This window comes from Strix aluco, chromosome 2, assembly GCF_031877795.1.
Source record: "Strix aluco isolate bStrAlu1 chromosome 2, bStrAlu1.hap1, whole genome shotgun sequence".
NCBI lineage: Eukaryota > Metazoa > Chordata > Aves > Strigiformes > Strigidae > Strix > Strix aluco.
Window position 1 is genome coordinate 128,231,151 of NC_133932.1, and position 24,142 is coordinate 128,255,292.

Sequence of the window (24,142 nt, forward strand, 5' to 3'; positions counted from 1 at the left end):
GGATGCATTTACCTACGTTGAAGACAGTCAATGTCTAAATCTGGTGAGTGAGGCACACAGAATCTATCCTGTTTTTTCAGTAAGTTGTTGTCTTATGCCCCCAACAATGGTCACACAAGCCAGTGAGCTTTCCAGAAGCACCCCTGTATTCCCACCCCATTCCCAGCAGGCAGGACTAGTAGGCATCTTAGTTCAGACTGAGTTCAGGATGCCTACAAGGACAAGACAAGCACATGGTGCCAGGTTTTTGAAAAGACTCCAGGTTACTGTTATTTTTACTACAGAAATTTTACTCCCTGTAAAGAGGATTTTAAACTGGTTTTCTGCTTGTAATTTAGGATCAGCAAGGAAACATACCTCCAACCAGAGCTATTACTCCTCTTTGATGGTAGACTATAAACTAGTTTAAACTGGTCCTCTTCAGAAACACAGAAATTTAAAACTTACTATAAATTCTCAGCCATTTTCTGCTGCTTTTCTAAGAGTTACAAGGCTGAGATCATACAAAGAGTTTTTCCTAAAAACTTGCTTTCCCTGCCTAACTCAAAAGCAACCAGTTGAAATGACATACAGGTAGAACTTGGTCTGCAATAGGAAATTAACTACTGCTAAAAATAATTTTAAGCATCTTTTTTCTTTGCATTTATACTGAAAATAGATAATTTCTAGTGCCACAATAAATTTCAGCACCAGATTATAAAGTACTTGATGGTCCAGTGTGCAGATCTTTCACTCACCTTTTGCAGGATAACCTGGTGTTAGAGGGTCCCCAGCTCCATTCAGGTTTAGCACATTCCCACGCTGGGCTCCTCCACCTGGAAGGTTCCAGCCATCTGGATAAGCATCTACTCCTGAGGCACAGTAGTCAGCAGGGTCGGAATAAAGTATGATCCCTTGGGCTCCTGCTAATACGGCATTTTTAACCTGTGAAATTATTTGATTTTAAGAAAAGCCCTTTTTTTTTTTTTTTTTTTTTTTTTAATGCAGTAATAAATCTGAATGTTGCAATTTACTTCCATGGGGACACATCTTTAGAAGTTGTATATGTGGAAGAGTGAACACAGACTCAGCAGAACAAACCACTGTGAAACCCAGTATGTCCATTAGTTGTGTCACACCTCTAGTCATAGTTCAAGGCCACAAAATAAAACACAGGACACAAAACTGAGGCACAAAAACTGACCACTATCCCCACTGTTCCACCATCACCAATTCTGTCAGAGCTGGTATCTGCAGTCAGAAGAGTTAGTTATTCAATCTCCATGCATCAGACTCCTTGTCAAATACTTACTTCTTCAAAATACTGCAGTCCTGCGGATGAAAATTATTAAAAGCCTTGGCTCTACAAACTAGTCAGTTTGCTAAACTAATCTCTTCCTTGCAAGAACTGCCTAAGGAGTTTGCAGTCATCTCAGTCTCAGGAGATTAATACATTCATGTTTTTATTGTTTTGGAAGTTATTCTTAAAGAGTGCAGTCACAATGGATACATCGCAGACTTCCTACTGCTCATATGTTCCAACTTACAGCCCTCATTAGTTCCCACCGGCTCTACCATGAGCAATGTCTGACCCACTGAGGGAAAATATAAAACACAACCCTTACTTTGTTTCCTCTGAAGATCTTCCCATATCTGGCAATGACAATCTTTCCTGTACAGTTAATTCCCATTTCACGCTCCAGTTTAAAAAAGTCTTCGGTACGGCCATAATTCACATATACCAGATCTGCCTGCACGGAAAAGAAAAGCAGTTTTATGGCGACTGGTCATTCAGCAAACAAAACATCTGTTTTCAGAAATACAGAGTTTCATTCACTATGTACGATATAGTTATTTTTTTGCATTTCTACAAACAAGATCCAGTACTCATAAAAACAATAGCAAAAGATATCCATAATATTCTATAGGAAGCCTTGGCTCAAGCTGCTGACCTCTCTATATTATCCTGCACTTAACATCAGCCCTATAAACTGAGGTTGGAAACTAAGCTAACATACTTTGCTAAACTGACAAACCTCTGTGGCCATGAAAAAACAGTGGTATTCCTTGCATACACAAACACTCGCTATTACACAATTTCATTCATTTATGCAATGCAAAGTTGTCCCTGACTTGTTCCTCCATGATGAATTATCAGATTAAGTGAAGGAGTTTTGTAGCCTTTGAAGACATTCACTTAACCCTAAATGTATTCCAAATTGATTTATATATTACTATTTCTACTTAAGACTTATGCAAGTCCTCTCCATATGATTGAGTAATGTGGAGTAATCTGAGATGTATCCAACATTTTCCATAAAGATAAAAGCTTTTCACTTATTATGTGATTCAGAATTCTAGCAATTTGAGAATTTTTTTTTGTAATAGGAGACTTCTAACCTTCACGTAGTATGTGGCCTATCTGTCCTTAAATGTTCTTTTATACTAATGATTAATTAAAACTACTACCACAAATATTTTGAGAAGCTGGAGCAATCTATCCCAGCAAGTGTTTCACAAAATATTACTTCAGCTAATGATACCCTTACATACTTTTTTTCTTACCTCTGGCACTCCTTGTGCTGAAAAAGCATTATATGGTGGTAGTATATCAGTAACATTTTCATACCCCTGTGGAGGTGGTTCAAACAATGATGTATTGAAAATCTATCAATAAATAACAGAAGTCTTTGGTCAAACACTCTACCTCCAGCACAAGTTTGTACACTAAGCTTGGTTATAGCAAATGATATGCTAGTTTCCATAAATTGTTAGCAAAAAATACAATTCTAACTAGCATGCATAAGTTCAAACAAAAAACCAGTGAGGGATACATAGCTGAATTTTTATAACAGAATGCAGATATGAATACAGAGAGATAGATCACTTGTCAGAAGATGCTCATCAGTCGCTGCCTGAACCTAAGCAAAGAATTAGCTGAAAATTACCAAGAAGTGGTGGCAATAAAAGACATCTGGTTCATCCATGCCATCACAGGTATTTTTTGTGATTACTCGCACCTGCATTATTATTACTCCTCACCTCTTTGCTAGTTATGCTCCAGTTAAATGTGCTGCCTTTTATCACTAGGTATTGTAACACTCGTGTTGCCTCAAGGTTCATGTTCACTCTTTGTCACCTTGTGAAATTATAGCTGAGAGACTGTTCCAGGATTTCTGGAAGAATTTCTTCATTCTTTCACCTCTAAGCTCATGTTGACCCCGAGCACATATTCCTTAGTTTCTACCAGGGCTGTTCATCCCTACCTATGTGCTATGATGCTTCTCTAGCAGTCCCATCTCCTCTCCTCGCTCAGACTCCTTGTCAGATTTTACATCTACTTCTTTATTTCCCTGTGTGCACAAAATGGAGAAGGTGACTATAGACCAACTGTTTATTATTACTTAGGAGACCCCGCAGGAAGCTGGTAGGATCCTGTTCAGAGTCAGCGAAAGGAGGTAGTACTTCATACAATGGATAGTATCTGTGTGGCATTCCTTACCTCAGCATGTTGTGGAAGCAAAAATTGTACAGATGTTCAAGCAGAGATTGGATAGGTACTTGGAAGAGAGCTCTAAGGAGGGTCACTAACTGGATAAATACTTGGAAAAGAAGTCTAATGAGGATTCTTAAAGAGACTACTTGCACCACGCTCAGAGAACCACTGAGATGAAAACAGGTAGACACTGGAAGATTTGCATGCCTTAAATACATTTCTTTGTTTTTAAACTTCCTGTGCATCCACTTAAGGCTGCTTATGTCAACAGGCTATTGGCCTAGATGTATCCTTAATCTGAATGAGTATGGCCATTCTTAGATGTTATGGTCTATTGGTGTTAATTGCAGCTTCTGCACACATCCTTTCTCTACTGTATGAGGCACTGAGACTTCAGCCACTCTGCTGCTCTGCTGCACAGTCGGGAAAACCAATTCTAAATAAGAGTTCCCTTTGTGCTGGATTTTTTAACATATTATAAAGCACATGCTGGGATGAGTGACTGGGAAAACAGAGGAAGACACTGTTTCTTTAAAGAAGTCTTACATAAATGTAGTTTAATCATTTAAAAGATCACCTCATTCCCTTGATCATCAATTACTGAGATGTAGTTTGGCTGCGTTTCATTTGGGTATGAAAGAAGCACATCATAATGAACAAGTTCTGCTGAATCCAGTCCAAATTCCTTCCACTGGCCTTGAATTTGTTTGGCAAGAAGAAGATTCTGTTCAGTTCCTGCGAGGTGAGGCAACTTGGTAAACGAGCTAGAATAAAACAGAAAATTGCTAGTAAGGAGCAAATGTCAAGAGGCACAATAGTGAACTAGGATCAGTGTGTATAAAGCTTCTCTTCAAGACACATGCATGAAAACTAAGGACTGATAGTTAAAGTCTGAGCTGTGTAACATGTTTGTTTATCAGTCCACATCAGGATAAGCACAAAATGTAGTCAGAGCAGAGTATCTTTCCTGAGGCCTTAAGATAAGGCAGCTGAACCTTTCTCTTTGCATAACAGAAATAGCCACATCTGCATACAAGCAATGAAAATCAGTGTCAAAGACATTCAGCAAAAGAATATGAACAGTATGCAAGGAGGGGAAGTAGATACAGGAAAGCTACACATTCAGAAAGGAGCCCTCCAAATAATTCTCGTATCTGATGGTGGGTTTATACATTGTTGGCATAACATGCACTAATAAGTTTAACATGAAAATCATTATGTCAAACTATCAGCACAGATTCTTTTTTTCTTAATCAAAAGCCTGAATAATAAAAGCCTTCTTAACAACACATCCAGATAAGATATAACACATAATGGTGATCAATAGGAACAACATCCAGCCCCTCTGGGCTACACAAATCTGTCTACAATTTGTTTGGCCCACTGAACAAACAAGTTATGGCGAACTCTGATGAGTCAGTGGGTACTAAACACCGGCTTCGAATTCCCAGCAGGCTGCCCCATGAATGTCAGATATCATTAGTTACCTATAATTAGTGGTACCAAATACCATGATTAGTAGCACTTCAACCTGTCAGTTCAGACTATTTTCAACCCATGTAACAGCTTGTTCTTCAGTATGTGCTCCCTCAGCTTCCAAACTAGAATGTTGTGGGAGACAACGTCCAAAGCCTTGTTAAAGTCAAGGGTGTTACAGCCACTGTCATGTCCCCACTCATCCATGTAGGCAGTCATTTCCTTACAGAAGGCAATCATGCTAATCATATAAACAAACAGTAAATAAATGCTGAGTGTTCTTAACTATCTTTGTGTCCTTCATGTGTTTGGAAACAGATTCCAGAAGGCTCTTCAGTCACCCTTCCAGGGACTGAAGCGAAGCTGGACAGCTCACGGCCCACCCAGGTTGTCCTTGCCTTACTTAAAAATGGGCACATCAGCCTTTTTCAGCCACCAGGAACTTCTTTCAATCACCAGAACTTCTCATAGACAGCAGCCTTGCAATCATAACATCCAGGTCTTTTATGTGAATCGCCCTGGGCACCCTGGATTTGAATGCATCTAGATGCTCTAAGTAGACCACAACCATCTCCTCTCTGCTGTTGTCTTTCCCTCTCTTTAAATTGTGCAGGTATGCACTGTGGTCTGGAAGCAACCTTTATCAAAGTTTGTTGCCTGTTTTCTTCATGCACTTTAATTCTCTAGAGTATTTTAAGTGCCTTTTAATTCCTTTAAATTAAGTTTAAATACTACATATGCCATATAGAAAAATATACTGAAGAACACGTGATGCCTTTTTTCAATTTTTCACTTCCAAACGGTTTCACCCTTTCCAGAGCTATGATTCAATGCTAAAGGTCAAAGTGTCTGTATTTTCTGAAACTCATAGTTTGTTTTCCCCACTTGATAAAAGCAGATTTAGTAGTCTGAAAAAGTAAGAATATGGATCAAAATTCTCAAGTTCACATTTTTTTTTATGCTTTTAACAAACTTTTTGGATAGTGTATTAATGTAATTTTTCTGCAGTTCCTGCTTTTTATTTGAATTTAAGAAAAAACCCATAACAGTATTAAGCATTTGGCCCATCATCAAAGCAAGCAGACAAACCAGATACCATTAATACCCTATGGCCAAGAAACTTTAGCATAATTGCAGAGCTATTTCATGCTGTCATCAATCTCCATGTTGCCTAGACTCTCACTCAAACACAATCTTCAAGAACTCTCCAATCTACTGAGAGCAACAAACATAAAGTAAGATAAGGCCTATAGACTTAAAATGCTAATTGATGTTAGAAATGAAAACATTCAGTTTTAGAATAAATGTACAGAAATCAAATTTGTCAGTAATCCTTTGATGTTTGTGATGCAGCTGCTGACTTACGTGCTGAATAGCAATATATTAGTAACCAGAGGTTATATTTGTTTACTTTCTGTGTGAATATATCTGTTCCTCTGTAGAAGATATAAATATGCACAGGAATGATTTTTTTTTTTTTTTTAATTTCCAGTGGAATACACAGCAAAACAAAAGATTATTTCCATATCCTCAGCATTTTAGATGTCTTGAAAAAACCACATGGATGCACTAGGATGCAAAAAAATGTATTTAATAAGAATTACATCATGCAAGATTTAACCAACCATACACACACACATGGACAGGGACCTTCATCTTCTGAAACAGAAGACAGGGTGTAGTGGGATCTCAAGCACCCAATTAACAGCACATTATCCAATATGGCCACACTAAAGGAATTATCAATTTTAAGTACACATGTAACTCAGCGCCATGCAAACTTTGTAGCATTTTTAATGCTACATTTTTAATATATGCATTTCCTACTTAGACCAGCTGCTCAAACTGAAAGTTTAAGGAGACAGTGGACAGATTATAAATCAAATGTAATGAATAGCAATCAGTGTATCTCAAATCCAGTAAAATCATCTCAGTCTGAGACAAAGCAAAGTTATCCAATGTTAGAGCTTCCGACACTTGTGAAATAAAACCAGACACTTATACTGCATTAAATCAAGACTATGGAAAATTATAATCAAAAAACATGATAAGCACTGGCAGTAATGCAGCTTGAGGGAAGTACACTTAACAGTACAACCACTCCAAAAAGGTAACTTCAAAAATGGGGAGGGGGAAACAGAAGGGTTGTGAGTCTCTCCCTTCTCTTTCCCCCCAGACATTCTGTACAAACCAAATACTTCCAAACCATATTAACAGCTCTGCTTTCAGAGGCTGTTCCTTGGAGCTGATGTTATCACTTTCTGGCTTTTGTGACTGATAAAATTATTCAAAACCCAAGATGTGCAGGGCTTACCGAAGGAATTGCTTGATGTTTTCTGCTTTCATTTCAGCCACAAGTTTCTGTCGCACGTTTTGATAGACATCTGAAGAGTTGGGGGGTTTTTCGGTCGGTTTTGTAAACCATCCTGAAACACATTTGAGAAGCTTGTTGCTTAGCAAGAACCCCAGTCCTCACATGTTTAAACTCATGTGCAACCTAAAGCACTGAACAGTCTCATTAAAACCATGAGGATGAACAGGGCTTAGAGCACCCTCTGTCAGTGTTTGCTGGCTCAAACATAGAAGTGAAGCAAAAAAGTAAAATATACTTCATTGACTGAATTGCCAAAAAAGTGACATAGTTAAAAGAGCACACCCTAAAACTCTGGTAAATACAGTCCCCTTTTTAAGGCAGATTCATCTCATTAATTTTAAACTATAGTTTAAATTCTCAATTAACTGTTTGCAGGGTGAAGATTGAACTCCTGATACTCATGATGAAATTCCCCTATTTAATTTATATATATATATTTTAAAATATGTGTATAAGCGTATTTAAAGTGAAGGTCCAGGAGTCAGCAGCCACCCTACCAGCATTATAATAGTTACAGATTTGGGGAAGGGTGGGGTTAGTCTATTTAATAAGTAAAGGAACAAAGTTAACTGTGACCCAAGTCAGTTTTAAAAAGTTAAAGATTTTTTAGTAGCCATAAATCTGAAAGGAGTATATCCACTATATGAATTGATCTTTAAACAAACAAGCAAACAAATGATTTTATTATTATAGTTAGAAAATCCCAAGATGGGAAAATTGTCATTATAAAGCTAAGTATATGTGCTGTCACCTGCACAATATATATGACTTTCTTGACTTAAATACAATTGTAGTAACACTCTGAACATAACCGTGGTACTGGATCAGACCAAAAGTCCATCTTGCCGAGTATTCTGTTTTGGAGCATGACCAAAAGAGGATGTTCAGGGAAATGTATAAGAATAGCATAAACACCAGAAATGGATTTTTCTTTCATGCTTTAGCTTTAGATGTGTGCTACAACACAAGTTTAAAACAGACATGCAGCTCTGGACTTAAAATGCTGCAAGTGACTGCAGAAAAGAATCTAATGTTCTAGTAAAGTTCATGATGAAAAATTTCAGCGACTCCACTCTTGGCTGTCGGTCAAAAGTCCTTCTCTACATTCTTCCTTTAATTTCTAAAATAGTAACTGAAAAGAAGTATTTAAATGAAAATCAGGAAATAGAAATAAAAAAATAATCCTAGCAGTTCTGCAATCACAGAAGTCTTAAACCCTTCTATAATCTCTCCTCTTTCACCATCTGACTACCTATTACGGGAAGCTGTCAATTCACCAGGGCTCATCTTGGGCTGAAGCACACAGCCATTATAATTCCTCACACCCTAAAGACCCAAACTGCTAGAGAGAGCAACCTATTAGAAAAACAGTGGGACGAGTATTTTATAATGTCCCTAAAACGCAGTAAAAGCTCCCTGATGGGGAGTTAATCACAACAGGGATTGCACACAAGTATCCGTAGAGGGCACAGGCTGCGGGCTGAGCCCCCGTGTCTCTGTACTCACCTGCAAGAAAGCCCAGCAAGAAACAGCCCAGCAGCCCGGGGCAGCCTAGCCATGTGCGGGCGGTGGCCTTGCTCCTGGCCATACGGGCACGGGTGGCCGGCAGCTTTGCAGGCTGCGAGGAGAGCAGACAAGCAGCTGCCTTCCTCCTCCTCCTCCTCCCTCTCCTCCTCCTCTTCCCGCCCTCAGCCCCAGGGCTGTCCCTGGCTTCTGTGCTTCTCAGCTCTCGTGCTGCCTAACCAGCCTTAATCCCTGGATGATGATAATGTGAGTTTCTGAGTTCAAGAAAACATTAATTTCTTAGTCTCACCCCACAAGACAGTTTGTATGTAGCTGTATGTGTATCTCTGTAACAAATATACCTCTAGACTGTGCACGAAGCAATGCATAAGTACTCTTTTAAAGGCTAATTTCTATTCATTATCAGGAGTTTCTGGTTTTGAAAGTTCCTGTTTTAGCCTTAATCACAATCAGTATTTGTTCCAGTGGAAGTGTCCAAGAGATGAAATGGAGGAAGGGAAAACTTGTTTTATCCTTACAAAAGACGCACTGAATGGCTCCCCTTTATAATCTGTGGTTGTATTAATCCTTGGCAAATGATGAATACTTAGAGCTGTTCAGAATACAATTTGGATTAGCCAATGGGGACACTTCCAGACGTCATCCACTTTTCAGCTGGGAAAAGTTGCAAAATTATTTCCTATATTCTCTAGCTTTTTTACATTTTGGATTACAAGGTTCTTAGGATCAAGTTTTCCTGGTCTAATTCAGCCAAATCCATCAGCATGTCATGGGAAAGGACCCAACTTCAGCCCAGGTAATAGTCAAGATATTTTCATAGAATCATCATACTTTGTACAAACTTGCTTTAGCCCTGCACATCACTCCCTGCTGGTGAGTTCCTGCAAGGCTACATGGAAGCCAAGGCTGATTTTTCTAGAACCGAGGACCTGCCCATCTAAGACCAATCATCTCGCTGAAGACAGGAAAGCTTTTCTGGGAGCTTGGACATGCTCTGAGTTCTTACCACTCACTCCCAAGTAGATACATTTTGTGAAAGAAATGGCAGTGTTCCAAGTATCAAAACTTTCTTAAATACACTAGGTTGAGCTGAAAATATTCAGAAACAGCTGAAAAAACTGTTTAATGTTCAAATTATTTCACTAAAGCTTTGCAGATATTAGAGAAGAATTACACCACTTGGGTATTCTGCACCAGGCACAGCCACTGTCTTAAGCATACGTCTGGATGTCTTTGTTCAAATGAAAAGCACGTCCAGTTTTGTGATCTTTTTTTTCTGTCATTTCCCAACTGCTCATAAGCCATCACAAATTCTGAACAGCAAAGACTTTTCACACCAACATCTCACTTGACATATACAAACCAGATGGAATTCCACCTACAGAACTTATAAAGAATGAGCATATTGATGTATTATTAGCATTTATATAGCACCACAGGTGTAGGACTGGCACATAATAGACAGTAAAGTGACAAGGGCTTTTGGAGATTACTATTAAAATTAGGCATCACATGATTATAACATCAGTGGAGGAAGAAGTAAGTATAGCAGCAGTGAGAAAGTTTGAAATGTATTTATTTCTGTGCCTATGTCTTTTTAAAGTGATAAGGGCATCAGAAGTGCTGAGGTTGAATAATAACAGCAACCAAGTGGCTTCTACCACTTAAAATAAAGTCCTAGTACTATTAGTTGTGGCATATTCTTACATTTCATGGATTGGCCACTGGTGGAGTATTATATGTTCCATTTAAATGCAAGTATAACTTACAGTCTAAATCTATGCCTTGAATCATATGCCCTCCACAACAGGACAGAGGCAGGAAATAAGATGAAAAAGCTCATGGGCTGAGATAAAGAAAGTGACATCATTTGCCAATTACCATCATAGGCAAAACAGACTCAATTTAGGGAAAAATAATGTAACTTATTACAAATTAAAATAGACTTGTGTAGTGAGAAATAAAGACAAAATTTAAAACATCTTCTCCTACACCACACCCAATTTATACAGTTTATCTTTACTTGTCAATTCCTGATTCCTCTATGCCATAGAGCTGCCATGTACGACACAGGAGGCCGCCTGGGACCAAGCCCCAGGATATCTAAAGTGTGCTAAACACCTAAGTTTAAGCACTTCAAATATTCTCTACAGAAAGTGTTCAGTTCCCAACAGAAAAGTACCCAGTGACACCTGGGAGCTCGTGGAGTGTCCGAGACCTCCAGACAGAGCAAACCAGTCCAGGGCAGCATTTATATCAGGCCTGCCCTGCTCTGGTGTAGCGGCTACAGGTCAGGTGAGACTTCTCACAACCCCTAAAGTGATACTGCAGAGCCTGTTTACAGATGACTGAATCCTGCTCTGTGCAGGCAGGTGTGAGCTAACTGTCCAGAGCCAGAGCCAGTGGAGTTCCAGGCAATAAAACTGGAATTGAAATAAGTATTTAGTGCAATTTCAGATGCCTTAGTATACCCCACCTGAATAAGCATTTTTCCCAGGTCCAGTAGTCTGCTGGTTTCATGTCTATTCATAGGACATCAGGCTTTCTGACAGCCAAAGTGGCACTAGGTCAGTATTAAAGACCTGGATTTCTCCCCAGCATTTAGACACCACATTTATTTGTCTGCACCCTCATGCTGGGCTCCACCGCCCCCTGCCCCAGCCCTGACAGCAAGGAGGAGGACGAGGGGAGGTGGGGTGGGCTGGGGGTGATGAGAGGCTGTGACGTGATCACAGCCCTGGCCACAGGCTGTCCCCCACAGACAGGAGCAACAGTGGGCTCTCCATGTTGGCCATTTTCCTCAGAGGCTCGAGTTATCATCTGGCCCACTGCATTTGAGTAAATCTGAAGAGCAACAGCCCTTTTTCCCTGGGCAGCTGAGGGCTGGGCCGTCCATCAGCCCCTGGCAGCCCCTCCCTGGTTCTAGAGTGGCTCTGTCAGAGCAGAACGTGGGCAGGGGCCGTGTCACAGCAGGGTCAGTGACACAGCTGGCCCAGGGAGGGTGTGAAAAGGGCTGGGCGGTGAGCCAGGCTGGAGGCGAGCTGGTGGGTGAGCAAAGGCTGAGGTGGGAGGGCAGGGAAGGGGACAGCTGGGCCACAGGCAGAGAGTCAGGGGTTGCCTGGGGTGCAACAGTTAGTGGCTGCTCTTCCTTTGCCTTCTAGGGCCAGAGGCCCCAGAGGGGACGTGACCAGACCATGGCACACCCCTGTCCTTGGCCACTCAGCCGGAGAGATTTGCAGTCTTCTACAAGGACATCGACGTAAAGATAAGGAATCAAAATAACACCTGACTGGTGCCATTTTGGAGCTATCTGCTCCTGGCAGCAGCCTCAGCAATGTAGTGGCCGTGCCACAGTGGGCAGCAGGCTGGTGGTGGGGTTGGTGACATGGCCACCCCAGGACAGGTGTCTCCAAGCTGCTGGGGAGATGGGGACTGACAGTCTTGGCCTGAGGCTGGGGAGCCCTGGGCAGGGGTTGCCCACGGTCACTGAGGGTGGCTGCTCCCACTGTTTGTACATATTGTCCTATTTTTCACAGGCTGAGGCCCAGACAGGGACACGACTAGACCCTGGCACACTCCCGTCCCCTCCCTCCTCAGACTTCTGCAGCTTTCTGCAAAGCCCTTGACCCGAGAACAAGGAAGCACACACAGCCCCAGTCCGCACCCCACCACGGTCCCACAGGTAGCTGGAAGATCCCCACAGCCTTGGACAGGGGGAGCTCCGTGACACCCACCTTCTCTGTCCGGAACCAACCTTGAAATAAAGTTTCTGACTTATGAACCCATTGGCTGGCCCTTCTGGTTTGCGTGGGGGGTTGGGAAAACTTTTGGGTCTTTTCTTATGATCCTTATTTCCTTACTATATTGACATATATGTGTATGTATAATATATATAATGTGCAACATATACACATATATAGATGTATTTATACACATAAAGTGTATCTATGTATAAATAAATATATATTTATACACATTTGTCCACACATAGATATATACAGAAATGTCTCTCTCTATATCTGCATATTGTTCTACATGAGCACTTCTTGATCTAAAGGAAGCGCAGAGCCAATCAGAGAGTGCTTTAGGATCATGTGGGCACGACGGTTTCAAAACATACCGACCGGTCACTCACAGAGCAGTATGGAAACATGCCAAGAGTCACGTCCTTAAGTCAGTCCGATGAGGAAGGATTTTGAGGGCATTCTGTGTGATATGGGCTCCAGACAGACCTCACAACAAGGTTGTTTGCTGTCAAGAGCACAACGAGGATGCTTTGCGCTTGATCTCTGGTAATTTTCATCTGAGACCATCAAAGAAAAACTTTTCATTCTCTTACCTGTTCTGTCTCAGAAAACATCCATTATCCATGGAATTCCTTACAGATTCACATACAGATGCATGTGGCTGCTATTCTGAATTTCTTGATTGAAACATTACCACACATTGCATCCAATCCAGGGCAGACTTTTACTGAAGATTTTTTCCAATCTTTCATTATATAGATTTAAAACCACCCTCAAATCCTCAGAAATTTAAAATCTAAGTCAATGTCAATAATACAATACTGGTATCTTACTAATATCTTAGTAATTTCTCAAAATCACAGTGGAATCTGAAGTTTTACCAAAGCATATAAGCCAATGTTTGTGATTCAGGTGTCTCTGGGCAGACTATGTTGTGAGAGCTGGCATGACACGCTTTTAATTCCTATGTAAGGGACTATATAAGGCAATGTCATTTGCTGCCTTTCTGTGATTCTTTTTATTCTTATTTGAATCCCTGAGATTTCTAATTACATAATACGATGCAACTAAGGGACACAACTGTCATACTGTCTAGAGGAGACTCTGAGCCTTAAACTCATTGGCAATTTAACATCCATGCTGTTGTTTCCTCTCCTCCTGGACTGATTTTTGAGCCAGACCTGTCCCAGAAATGTCAATGGATATAAAGGAAGTGCATAAAACTCATGTTTTGCAAAGTCGAGTGTGACGTTCTCATGTTAATCAGAAAGCATTGAGAAAATATATTGGTTTACAATAGGAAGAGTATTATGAAAAGATCTGTCATGATAAATGTTAGTCCTGGTGCAACACATATCACTTGGAGGGGCTGAAGTAACACCAGGACAGTTGCCGTGTAGGCTTTACTGGTTTAGACTGGACTAGGCTGAATGGAAAGCTGCCTTTTCCCAGTCTGCCATCCAAAGACACAAAGACCACAAAGGAGAGACTTCTGAATTGAATTTGAAGCAAAGACTTTCCTTAGAGTTGAAACCTGATTCAAATCCAAGGTTAAGGTACCTCACATGAGTGACTATTTTATGAACGATGATGCAAACCCAGTAAATAATACATTGACTTGATTACTTTTTAAAAAACATGAAATCAAGTCACCAGATCACACTAGGAATGCCTGATCATTCTGCTTTGTTTCCATCATGGTCTGTGAAGCTGATGTCTCATATTTCTGTAGTACCAAGCTGGGGTTTCACAGTCCTCGTATGACTTGTGAACCTATTTTCCCTTATTAGTGATCAATATTTTCATATCCTACTTGTACCATATACCTTGATAGATTTGCAGGGCTTCTTCACAGAGTATTGAGTGTCATTCAAATGATAAACTCTAAAGACTGCTTTTTGTGCATTTCCACGGACCACATCTTTTATGACCTAGAGTACTAAATTTTTGTGGGTTGACCTAGAGACCCTGCATATGTTGCCTTACGTATCTGTTAAAAGTGTTGGTAAGCCAGCACAGAATGGGCCAAGCAGGCATTGGAGGTGAGGCTCATCTCATCTTATTTAGAGACGTATAATGCCAATTCCTCACCTTCTGAAGCAGGCTTCCTATTTCAGAAATCGGTGGTGAGAAACAGGTGCTTCACTTCAGGCATTGATTTAGACTGAAATAAGTTATACCTTAGAAGTGTTTTTTTTCTTCTCCTCTCGTTATAGAGTGAGTCTTGGACATAACTAGGATATAAGCATGGACAAGTGAAGTTCAGTGAAAAGAATGAGCAATACAAGGGGCCTTGTACTGCATATGCTCAAGTCATTTTAACTTATTCTATCCTTTTTTCTGTTTTCAGTTCAGATTAATACTTTATGTTGAACTAGAGCTGATCTTAATGAATGCTGTTGAGCAATGCAAAATGCTTAACCCCATTAAAAGAAGTGGCTGCTCAGAACTGGCCATGATCTCTCTGCATATGCAGGCTTCAAAAAGGGATGCAGATAGAAAATGTTGTGCTGCTGAAGAAGATTTTACGATAGTCGTGATTAAGGTTGAGAAAGAATGAGATATATTCCCAGCTGTGGTGGGTTAACCTTGGCTAAGGGCCACAGACCCACCCTGCTGCTCACTCGCTCCCCCTCCTCAGTGGGACAGAAGAACAGAGGATGGAAATGTCCGTGGTTTGAGATAAAGACAGAGAGATTGCCAACCAGTTACTGTCACGGGCAAAACGGACTTGACATGTGGAAAATAATTTATTGCCAATTAAAATAGATTTGGTAGTAGAAAACAAAGACAAAAATTAAAACAACAGCTTCCCTGCCTTTTTATCCCAGGCTGACCCTCACTCCATCACTCCTGACTCCTCCAACACCCCCACCCCACCCGGCACAGGGGGTGGGGAATGGGGATTATGATCAGTACCTAACTGCCCCTCTCTGTGGCTCCTTTCTCCTCCCACTGTTCCCCTGCTCCTGTGTGGGCTCTCCACAGGCTGCAGTTCATTCAGGAAATATCCAGCTGCTCTGGTGTGGGGTCCTCCACCGGCTGCAGCGTGGAGATCTGCTCCACTGCGGCCTCGTCCCCAGGCTGCAGGGCAACACCTGCTCCAGCACCTGGAGCACCTCCACCACCACCACCACCGCCTCATCCTCCTCCCCCTTCTCCTCCTCCTCTTCATGAGGAAGTTTGTTGAGTGGGTGGAAAAAAAACAGAGTTCTTGGGTGCCCTGGACTGATCCATGCCTTGATGGAAATGTTTGAGCAGCTTTGTGTTTCCTTGGCTGTGTGATGGCTCAGACATACCAGAGCAAGAGTGGGAGTTTGATATAAATGGCAGGGAAGTTTGTTACTCAGAAGAGCCCTGGAGTTATAACATTTCCCTCAGAAAGTGAAGTCCTCTGTAAAAAATTGTCATTCTGACTAGGTTGAGGTGCTCTAATTATTGGTTAATCTGGGCTAATTTTTTCTCTCCTAAACTCCTTCAGGTGTTGTAAACGAGTGAAATACTCACTGGGAAAGAAAGTCACAGTCTTCATAAACCAGTCCTGCAAACTTATCCAGTCGTGTTTAAACTCATGCTCTTCATCAGGCATAGAAAAGTAATGAACCTCACATATGTATTGCTTGAGCAGATTACCGAACAACTGTGCCATCAACTGTTTGAAAACAAGTAGGTCTCTCTCTCATGAATTATTGTAGTCCTACTCCAGTGTTGAATAAAGCCACATTCTGAAACCTCCTATTTTCATACATTGGAATTTTTGGGTTCTTTCCAGCCCTAAATTCTTGAAATATTTATTTATCTTTCCCAGCTGAATAAGGGATTATTTACTGCTTCTTCCATAGACTTGGAGTGGGTCCAGAGGAGAGCTGTGAAGATGATCAGACGGATGGAACAGCTCCCCTGTGAGGACAGGCTGAGGGAGTTGTGGTTGTTCAGCCTGGGGAAGAAAGGGCTCTGGGGAGACCTATTGTGGCTTTTCAGTACTTAAAGAGAGCTTATAAGCAAGATGGGGTCAGACTTTTCAGTAGGGCCTGTAGTGATAGGACAAAGGGAATGGTTTTAAACTAAAAGAGGGTAGATTCAGACTAGATAGAAGGAAGAAATTTTTTACGGTGAGGCTGGTGAGGCACTGGTACAGTTGCCCAGAGAGGTGGTAGATGCCCCATCCCTGGAAACATACAAGGCCAGGTTGGACGGGGCTCTGAGCAACCTGATTGAGTTGAAGATGCCCCTGTCCATGGCAGGGGGGGCTGGACTAGATGATCTTTGGAGGTCTGTTCCAACCTATTCTATTCTATGAATCAGCTTGGTATGTTGTGGACGCCAGTGTAAGGAGTGACATTACTGCACAAGAATTTTTGTTGTCCCTCTTGGGTCATATCTATTTTATACATAGATATTTGAAATTGCTTGCTCATATGTTGCAAAAGTATCTCTGAGCTATCTCATCTACACACTCCCTGGGAAGATGAGTAAAAGAGCATATAAAGGCTAAATAAATACCATTCACCCAGGAGAACAGAAGTTTAAAGTTGGTTTGATAACAAAGTTTATAGATGCTGCTGGCTTCCCTTTTGGAAGGGGGAACAGGGTGCAGAAATCCAGATGCTTCTTAAAGAATGTGGGGAGAGAGCAAAGAGGAGCTAGAACTAAGTTTTCCAAAAGAAAGGAGGGGGAATAAAACTAGCTCCTCATATACCAGCTTCCATTTTCCTCAGTGCTTACGCTGGAAAAGGTGGTTCTCCTTAGCATTGTTTTGCTGCTCCTTTCTTGTCCCTCTCTTTTATTTTTCTGTACTTCCTTTACTTTCTCCCCTTTGCTGGTACTACCAGTTCCAAGATAGGCAGCATAAGGAACGCAGTATCTCTCCTGCATGTTCACTGTTTCCTGAGTCTTGGGACATGGCCTAAATAACCCACTATACATGTTACTAAATCACAAAGCCAACGTTCTAGAATCATGTCTTACAAATGCTCCTCAGAACAACTGGAGTCAGATTAAAATGAGCCTGCTATGGTGAGATCTTAATTACAGCATGCCTAGAGGAGGTGTACACCTGTGAGGAGGTGTAAAAAGCTGCTCCAAACCAAACCTCATCTCACTCTTAGCTATTACTGAGCATCTCACTTAGCAGCCAAGGAGAAAGCTCTGAGCTTTTAACATAATCAGTATCCCATAAGACTCATCTCTCTTTGAGTAACTTCCTGACCAAACCAAAACTGCATCTGTCAGTCACCCTATTCTTTTACATGGGGCTTTTCCTGCTAGCACTTCTACTATCTGCGAGATACTGCTAAGGCTGCTTCTCTGAGAATAGTTGGGTATTTTATTCAATGTTGAAAATACCAACCTTAGCCTAAATGTAATCAACGTTAAGACCTGAGGCTGATGGGAGATAAAACCGGTCCTAAGTAGTCACAAAAATTATGCAAGACAAGCAACATGAAAAGATTAGGAGAGATTTATTTTCTCAGACCAGGTGACAAAACTGGAAAAAAAGTACAAAATACAGACAAACTCCTGAACACACAGTACTTCTTCAAATTAATACCACTTTTAAAACTAGCAAGAAAACTATCAGTTACAGCATAGGCCTCATAGTGAGCTCAGGAGTAGTGAGAATTGCACATTTGAGAGTGAAAACAAGAGTGAGGTTCAGCTGAAGCTAGCAGAACTTGTAGATAGCTACATATATTCTGCTTAGTAAAAAAAAAAAAAAAAACACCCAACAAAAAAGCCACAACAAAAACCCCCCAAAATGTGGTAAACTAAAAAAGCTCCAAAAACGGCAGATACACATGAATGACAAATGCAAAACTAGCATGGATTTTTTTGTTGAATGCATAATTATGCTATGCAGCCAATTAGCAAAACCAGCAACAGTACAGAAAAACACATAATACACAGAATGAATGACAGGGCTTGTAAATTGTAGGTTGTAGCTGCTCAGCAACTGGGCTCCAAAGGTTAATATCAGCAGCAAGAAAGATATGCTACTGTTGTGCTGCTTGACCTGTTGTTTGACTAAAGGTTGAACTTGTGGCTTGAGAGATCAAAGGGCCCTGGTGTGTGGAAAAGGCAGCTCTTGCAGGAAAAATGGCAACAGGGGAATGCTCAAGCACAATTTCAAATGAGTAGTTTCCTTCTGACTCTGCCAGTTGCAGTTCCCCAAAACTCTCTCATGGCCTCTGCAGTCTATCTGACTATCAGGTTAAAAGGGTAGTAAATGTCGATGCTTGGAGTTGGAGTCTCTGTTATCTTGAACTTCAGGAGTCCATTATCAGACTCCAGTTAAAATAAAGTTTACATTGTTGTCAGCTGACAAGTTCATCTTGCAAACTTTGATCCTTTCTTCTACAAGAGGAATGTATCTACTGAGGCAGAGTAAAGGACTGTGCATTGAACATAAACCAAACAATATCTTCCAGCATGTATAAGAAGTTTCTCAAGAAGACAGAGCCAGCCTCTTCAGTAGGCATGACAGGAGGATGAGAAACAACAGTCATAAACTGAAACAACAAGAGGTTTTGTCTGGATACAAGGAAAAGCTTCTCCATCATGAGGGCAGTGAAGCACTGGAATATGTTGCACAAAGAGGTTATGCGATCTCCACCCTTGGAGATTTTCAAGACTGGACTTGATAAAACTCTGTGCAACCTGGTCTGACCCTGGAGCTCACTGTGCTTTGAGCAGGAGTTTGCACTAGAGACATCCTGAGTTCTCTTCCAATCCTATGATCCTATAATTGTGTGATATTCTTCCATTTACTACAATCCCCTGCCCTGGGGAGCTGCTGTCCATCAGGTGAAAGAATACAATTTATTCTGACTCCAGCTGTGAGAGTTGGCTGCTCTGCTCCACTATGGTATTGTCTGTAGTCCAGCAGCACATTTCAAACTGCTCATACAAGCAGAGATGAGCACAGGTCCCATCTCAAAGATCTTGTCTACCAGTGATTGCTCTGTCTCAGCTAAATCAACACTTGAAGTAAGATCTGTGTCAACAGCATCTTAATTTAGAAATTATGCTGCCAGGTCAACAGACTTTCCAGCCAAAGTAACACTGACATTGCTGGTTTCATGAAAGCAAGGATTCATTTTAACACAAGTATAGTTTCTACCTTTTCAACACACATGTATTCTTTCATTTAACTTGATTTAGATGGTCATTGGACGGTCATTTAGATGGTCATTTAGGATGGTCATTGTGTGGACTTCTCTGGAAAAATTTTCAGACCATCCAATTTATGATCATGATAGGAAGTACTTTCTTCAAAAAATACTGCTACTTTTTCATTTCACCTCCAGATTCTTTAACATAATTGCTCAAACTGGAAAGGATGCTCTCAACAATGCCACAGTGCCAGCTAGGTTCCTCCCTCTGCTTGCTAAATGCTTTTAAAGCTCCTGTCTTGTAATTAAGTCTGCTGGTGTATATAAATCAATGACTTGGTGAGTTTGTCTGCAATAACTGTAAAAGCCAAATGAGTGTTTGCAAGGAGCTGTCCGGCATTAGGATCTTAGTTCTTCCAAGTATTACTCACAGCATATTTAGAAAATAAAAGAACTGAAAGTTGATTATAGTAAACAGCTCTGTTAATGGCCATCTCTAGCTAAAACCATCTGTAGTTACATGAACAGCTGGCTCAGGTTAGATGATTAATAAACTATAAATTCAACATACTTAGTTGATTTTGGGTTTTGTTCCTGTTAACATCCGATTCTATTTATTTATTTATTTAATTCAACAGTCTTTGTTGGCCAGTTACTGTGGAATAGTATCAGAGCTTGAGAGCCAAATCAGCTATCTGGTCAACAGCATTTGGCAGTGTTAAATTTCAACTCACTGTAGAAGTCTAGAAAAAGACTTTAAAGTTCTACTTTGCCGAAGGAGAATTAGCATATAAATCTTATCTTGACTCCTCGTGTAGGAAAGGATTTGACAGTCAGGGTTTGAGTTAGCTAATAGGTATGCCCCTGAGATACCCTGGCAGATCTAACAAAAAATGCAGATGCTTAAAAAGTAGTTATTCCTGTATCTGGCTTCTCATTGTCTGCCTTTTTCTTAGTAGACTGCTCCATAGCATACCACCTCTCTGCACATGTGGCTGGTTCAGACAGTTTTCTGAGCTCTCAAAATCAATGGACTAGAAATGTTTCTCAGTGCAGCTACAAAGTTTGCAAGAACATATTAACAGACAGTGATTTTAACGCATATTACTTATTTATTTAACCATTGTTTCCCACTTGTCTGGTAGAAACTAGATGTCTTCATTTCCTGGCACATGTCAGTTGGCCCAAATTTGATCATAAATGTGAAATGTGACCCTTGTTTCTTTGTATCATCCTGGTAAATGAGTCATGTGAAATGACATTTCTCGAGGCATACACTATTGTTTCATTTTTTGCTTTTTGTTTAGAACTCATAATCCTAGTGACACACATAGGAAATGGACAGTTGCATAAGCATACATGCATATATTTTGACATATGAGTTGGACAGATGACTACAGATCATGTAGCTTCAGTAATTAGCTACATAAACTTTGCCCTTTGCTGTCCAGTAATAACACCAGCCATTTCTGCCTGGAATAATCTCTGAGGAGCTGAAGGCTGCAGTGGCTCTATCTAGACTCCATGGAAGACTGACAATAAGAAATGATTTAGTGAGAAGAATGTTCTTGCCAGAATTTGCATAGAAGTTCTTGAAGACTAAAAAGCATCTTTATTTTCAATTTAAAAACTGATCAAGAACTTTAGAATGGGCCATGATGTGTCTAAATGCTAGGTGCTACCTTGTCTAACTTGGGGCTTGCAGAACTAGACACCTGTGCCTCCTTCCTCACACAAATGAAGGAGTCTGAGGTATACACTTACAAGCACAGACAGTTTACCATGGAATACCACCCACTGTCTGTCTTCCCCTCTCTCAGCAAGGCCCAGATAAACATGCAAAGATGTCTTAGCACCTGTTGAAGATGCTGTTGAACAGGCACAAGCTGCAGCCCAGTATATTGAGGAAAAACAGAATGAGTGCTGGTTTGTCATAACAAATTTGTAAATTGTGGTGGTTTTGTGTAGTGGGACCAGGAACATCCAAGGTGATGCTGGATAAGCTAAGGATAAGAATCACAGTGGCTGTCTCAAAAGAAGTCAGCACCTAGTATTAGGCTTCTCAGAATGGAGTTCAGAAAAGCTTCATGCTGACAAGCGAGTTGGGGAAAGACCCTCATTGACAGCATGGAGCTTAGGGTCTTAGATCTCTTTGACAGGAGACTGGGTTAGGGCTTGGAGAACGAGCTGGACTGAGTCAATCTAAGATGTTCTTCTCTTAAAAAATTAAGCAAGGCTCCATTTGCTTTACAAATTCAAATGCTACAGGTTGTGGTTTGCACTGAACAAAGATGGGTCACAAAGCAGACCCAAATGTGTGAGAAGGCACTGAACAGTTTGAATTCCACTTTACCAAAACATCATGTAAATCACTGCGTTACAACCAGTTGCTTCCTCTCTCTAGACCAGTTAGTCTTGAGTTTTTTGTGTGCAGGGGAACAGAGTCAATAGGAGAGAGAGAACTTCTGTTCCTATATCCTATTCCCTGCAGTGACTAGGTGACAGCCCACAGACTTTTTTTTTAAAAATGGATGTTGCTGTATTTTAAGAGTGTAACTATCTCTGTATTTTGTGAGGTCCTCGGCCCTGACATTGTATATTATCTGCTAGCTATTCCCAAAAAGGGCTCTAATTAAACTTAAATGGAACAATGCTATGGTTAGGCCAGAGATTAAAAAATTATGTCTTCTGGGCTGAGTGAAAAAGTTGCTGAGGAAGTTTACAGGTAGGTCATTAGGGAAAGATCACCACAATTTTGGAGTCTGGCGCTTCAGTTCATCCTCCTTAGCAATAGAAAAATACTTTTTGTACCCAGCTAGTTAACAGATGCTGTTTATTGCTGCTCCTTTCTGCATGGTGGATTTGTGTTATCATTCCCTTGATTACTGCAGACAAAATCCTCTAGGTCAACCTAACTGATGATCTAAACTAACCTGGCTAATTTCACCAGAGGTGGCTTATAGACCATCATAATGAATTCTCCACTGGCAAAAGGAGCAGTGGAGCAGCCAGCAGCGATAAAGTAGATAGTAGACTTTTGAGCAGCCTGTCATAGGAGTAAACTGCACACCAAAATCAGAAATACAGACTCTACAAAGACAGTAATAATTTGGTATACATTCAAACTAAGGATATGATGAATTTTCTTTGCTTCTAATTGTCTTAATATTAAAAATACCTTGATATGGAAGAGGCATAGCATGGGTAGATTTTGGATAAAAGAATAAAAGTAGGTCTGAATCTCGAAAGACATGTTTTGTGAGATGATGTCTGACAAGATGTATTGCCTTGATTTTACTCTGGTGACTTAGGTGGCTTCTTGCCTTTTATTTGCAAACAGCTGCAAGACTCAGCATGTGAAGATAAGAACGTCATGGATGAGTATTCTGGGCTGTCTGCCCAAAACTTGTTATGATCATTATACATCCTGCACACGGTATGTGACAGTTTTCCCACCTTCATACACGAATCTTTGTGTAAAAGGAGAGCTGAAAGGGCTATCCTGGAGTATAATTATGCAACTCCAAGGTAAATAATCAAAAGTCAACAACAAAATTAGAAACTGATAGAAACAGGAAATGACTTCTGGTTTCCTGATGCACTATGAAGACTCCCATAATAATCAGGCTAGCAAAACTCAAAGCTCTGAAAATAAATCCAGTGGTTAGCAATTTTTAAAACATGAAGCTGAGAGAAAACATGAAACTTTTTCACTCTCACTTCAGAAGATATCTAAAGCCTGAGCTCTCCGAATGGGGTGCATTACATTGTTAACATTGCTAAATGCATTCTACTTGGGTATGTTATTTGCAAAGAACAAGATTTTTTTGATTTTGTGTTCTTTGTAATAATCCTCCTAGTGTTTTTAAATGCTCTGTTTTTAAGGCTTCTGCAAACTGCCATATGTAGTCTTCATTGATGATTATGTTGTTGATATTTAAGCTACTTCTTTCAGTGTTTCTGCTGCTGCCTGCACAGTGAAGGCTGCAATGGAAATCTGCTTCTTAACTTCTTCCCAGGCTTCATGTTGATCAGCTTTGTTTTTAATGTCAAACATGGCATCATAGATCCCTGGGAATGATTCTCCTGCATACTTGTTATGGCTGCTTGGAGCAAAGATAACATGTCTGTGGGGAAGTTGAAGGAAAAAAAAAAACCCAATATTCTGCATTAGGAAAACAAAACATATTATTTTTTGGATAAAACTAATCTGTTTCTGTATCATCTGTTAAATTCTTGACACTGAAGATGTAAATAAATGAGATTATTGCAGCAATAGTACCTATAATCTATGAAGCAAGAAAATAACATAAACTACATTATCCATGTGAATTCCAGAACTTTATAGCTAAGAGGACTTGAGATGAAGTTCACTAAAATATTTACCTTTCTCTCATTTTAGATGAAATGGAGAGATTAAAAAAAGACAGCTTCT

At 40.5% G+C, this 24,142-nt stretch overlaps 2 protein-coding genes across 7 annotated transcripts in view; both read right to left on the reverse strand.

Moving 5' to 3' along the window:
- Positions 1 to 24,142, reverse strand: part of LOC141919866 (N-acetylated-alpha-linked acidic dipeptidase 2-like) — a 54,162-nt gene that overhangs the window by 27,512 nt on the left and 2,508 nt on the right. For 5 of the 6 annotated variants that reach the window (XM_074816303.1, XM_074816301.1, XM_074816299.1 and 2 more), the window contains exons 1-6: positions 8,832 to 8,961; positions 7,266 to 7,377; positions 4,053 to 4,239; positions 2,545 to 2,646; positions 1,605 to 1,730; positions 738 to 924 (exon numbers count right to left, since the gene is read on the reverse strand). In XM_074816303.1, coding sequence (XP_074672404.1) covers positions 738 to 924; positions 1,605 to 1,730; positions 2,545 to 2,646; positions 4,053 to 4,239; positions 7,266 to 7,377; positions 8,832 to 8,913 — 796 coding nt within the window. In that variant the 5' untranslated portion in view covers positions 8,914 to 8,961. Of the gene's footprint in view, positions 1 to 737; positions 925 to 1,604; positions 1,731 to 2,544; positions 2,647 to 4,052; positions 4,240 to 7,265; positions 7,378 to 8,831; positions 8,962 to 24,142 lie in introns of those variants that run through there. The other variant, XM_074816302.1, reaches the window with a different exon arrangement.
- LOC141919865 (putative N-acetylated-alpha-linked acidic dipeptidase) overlaps positions 18,039 to 24,142 on the reverse strand; it is a 33,587-nt gene continuing 27,483 nt past the window's right edge. The window contains 1 exon segment of the mRNA XM_074816297.1: positions 18,039 to 23,834. Within this exon segment, the coding sequence (XP_074672398.1) occupies positions 23,645 to 23,834 (190 nt within the window). The 3' untranslated portion in view covers positions 18,039 to 23,644.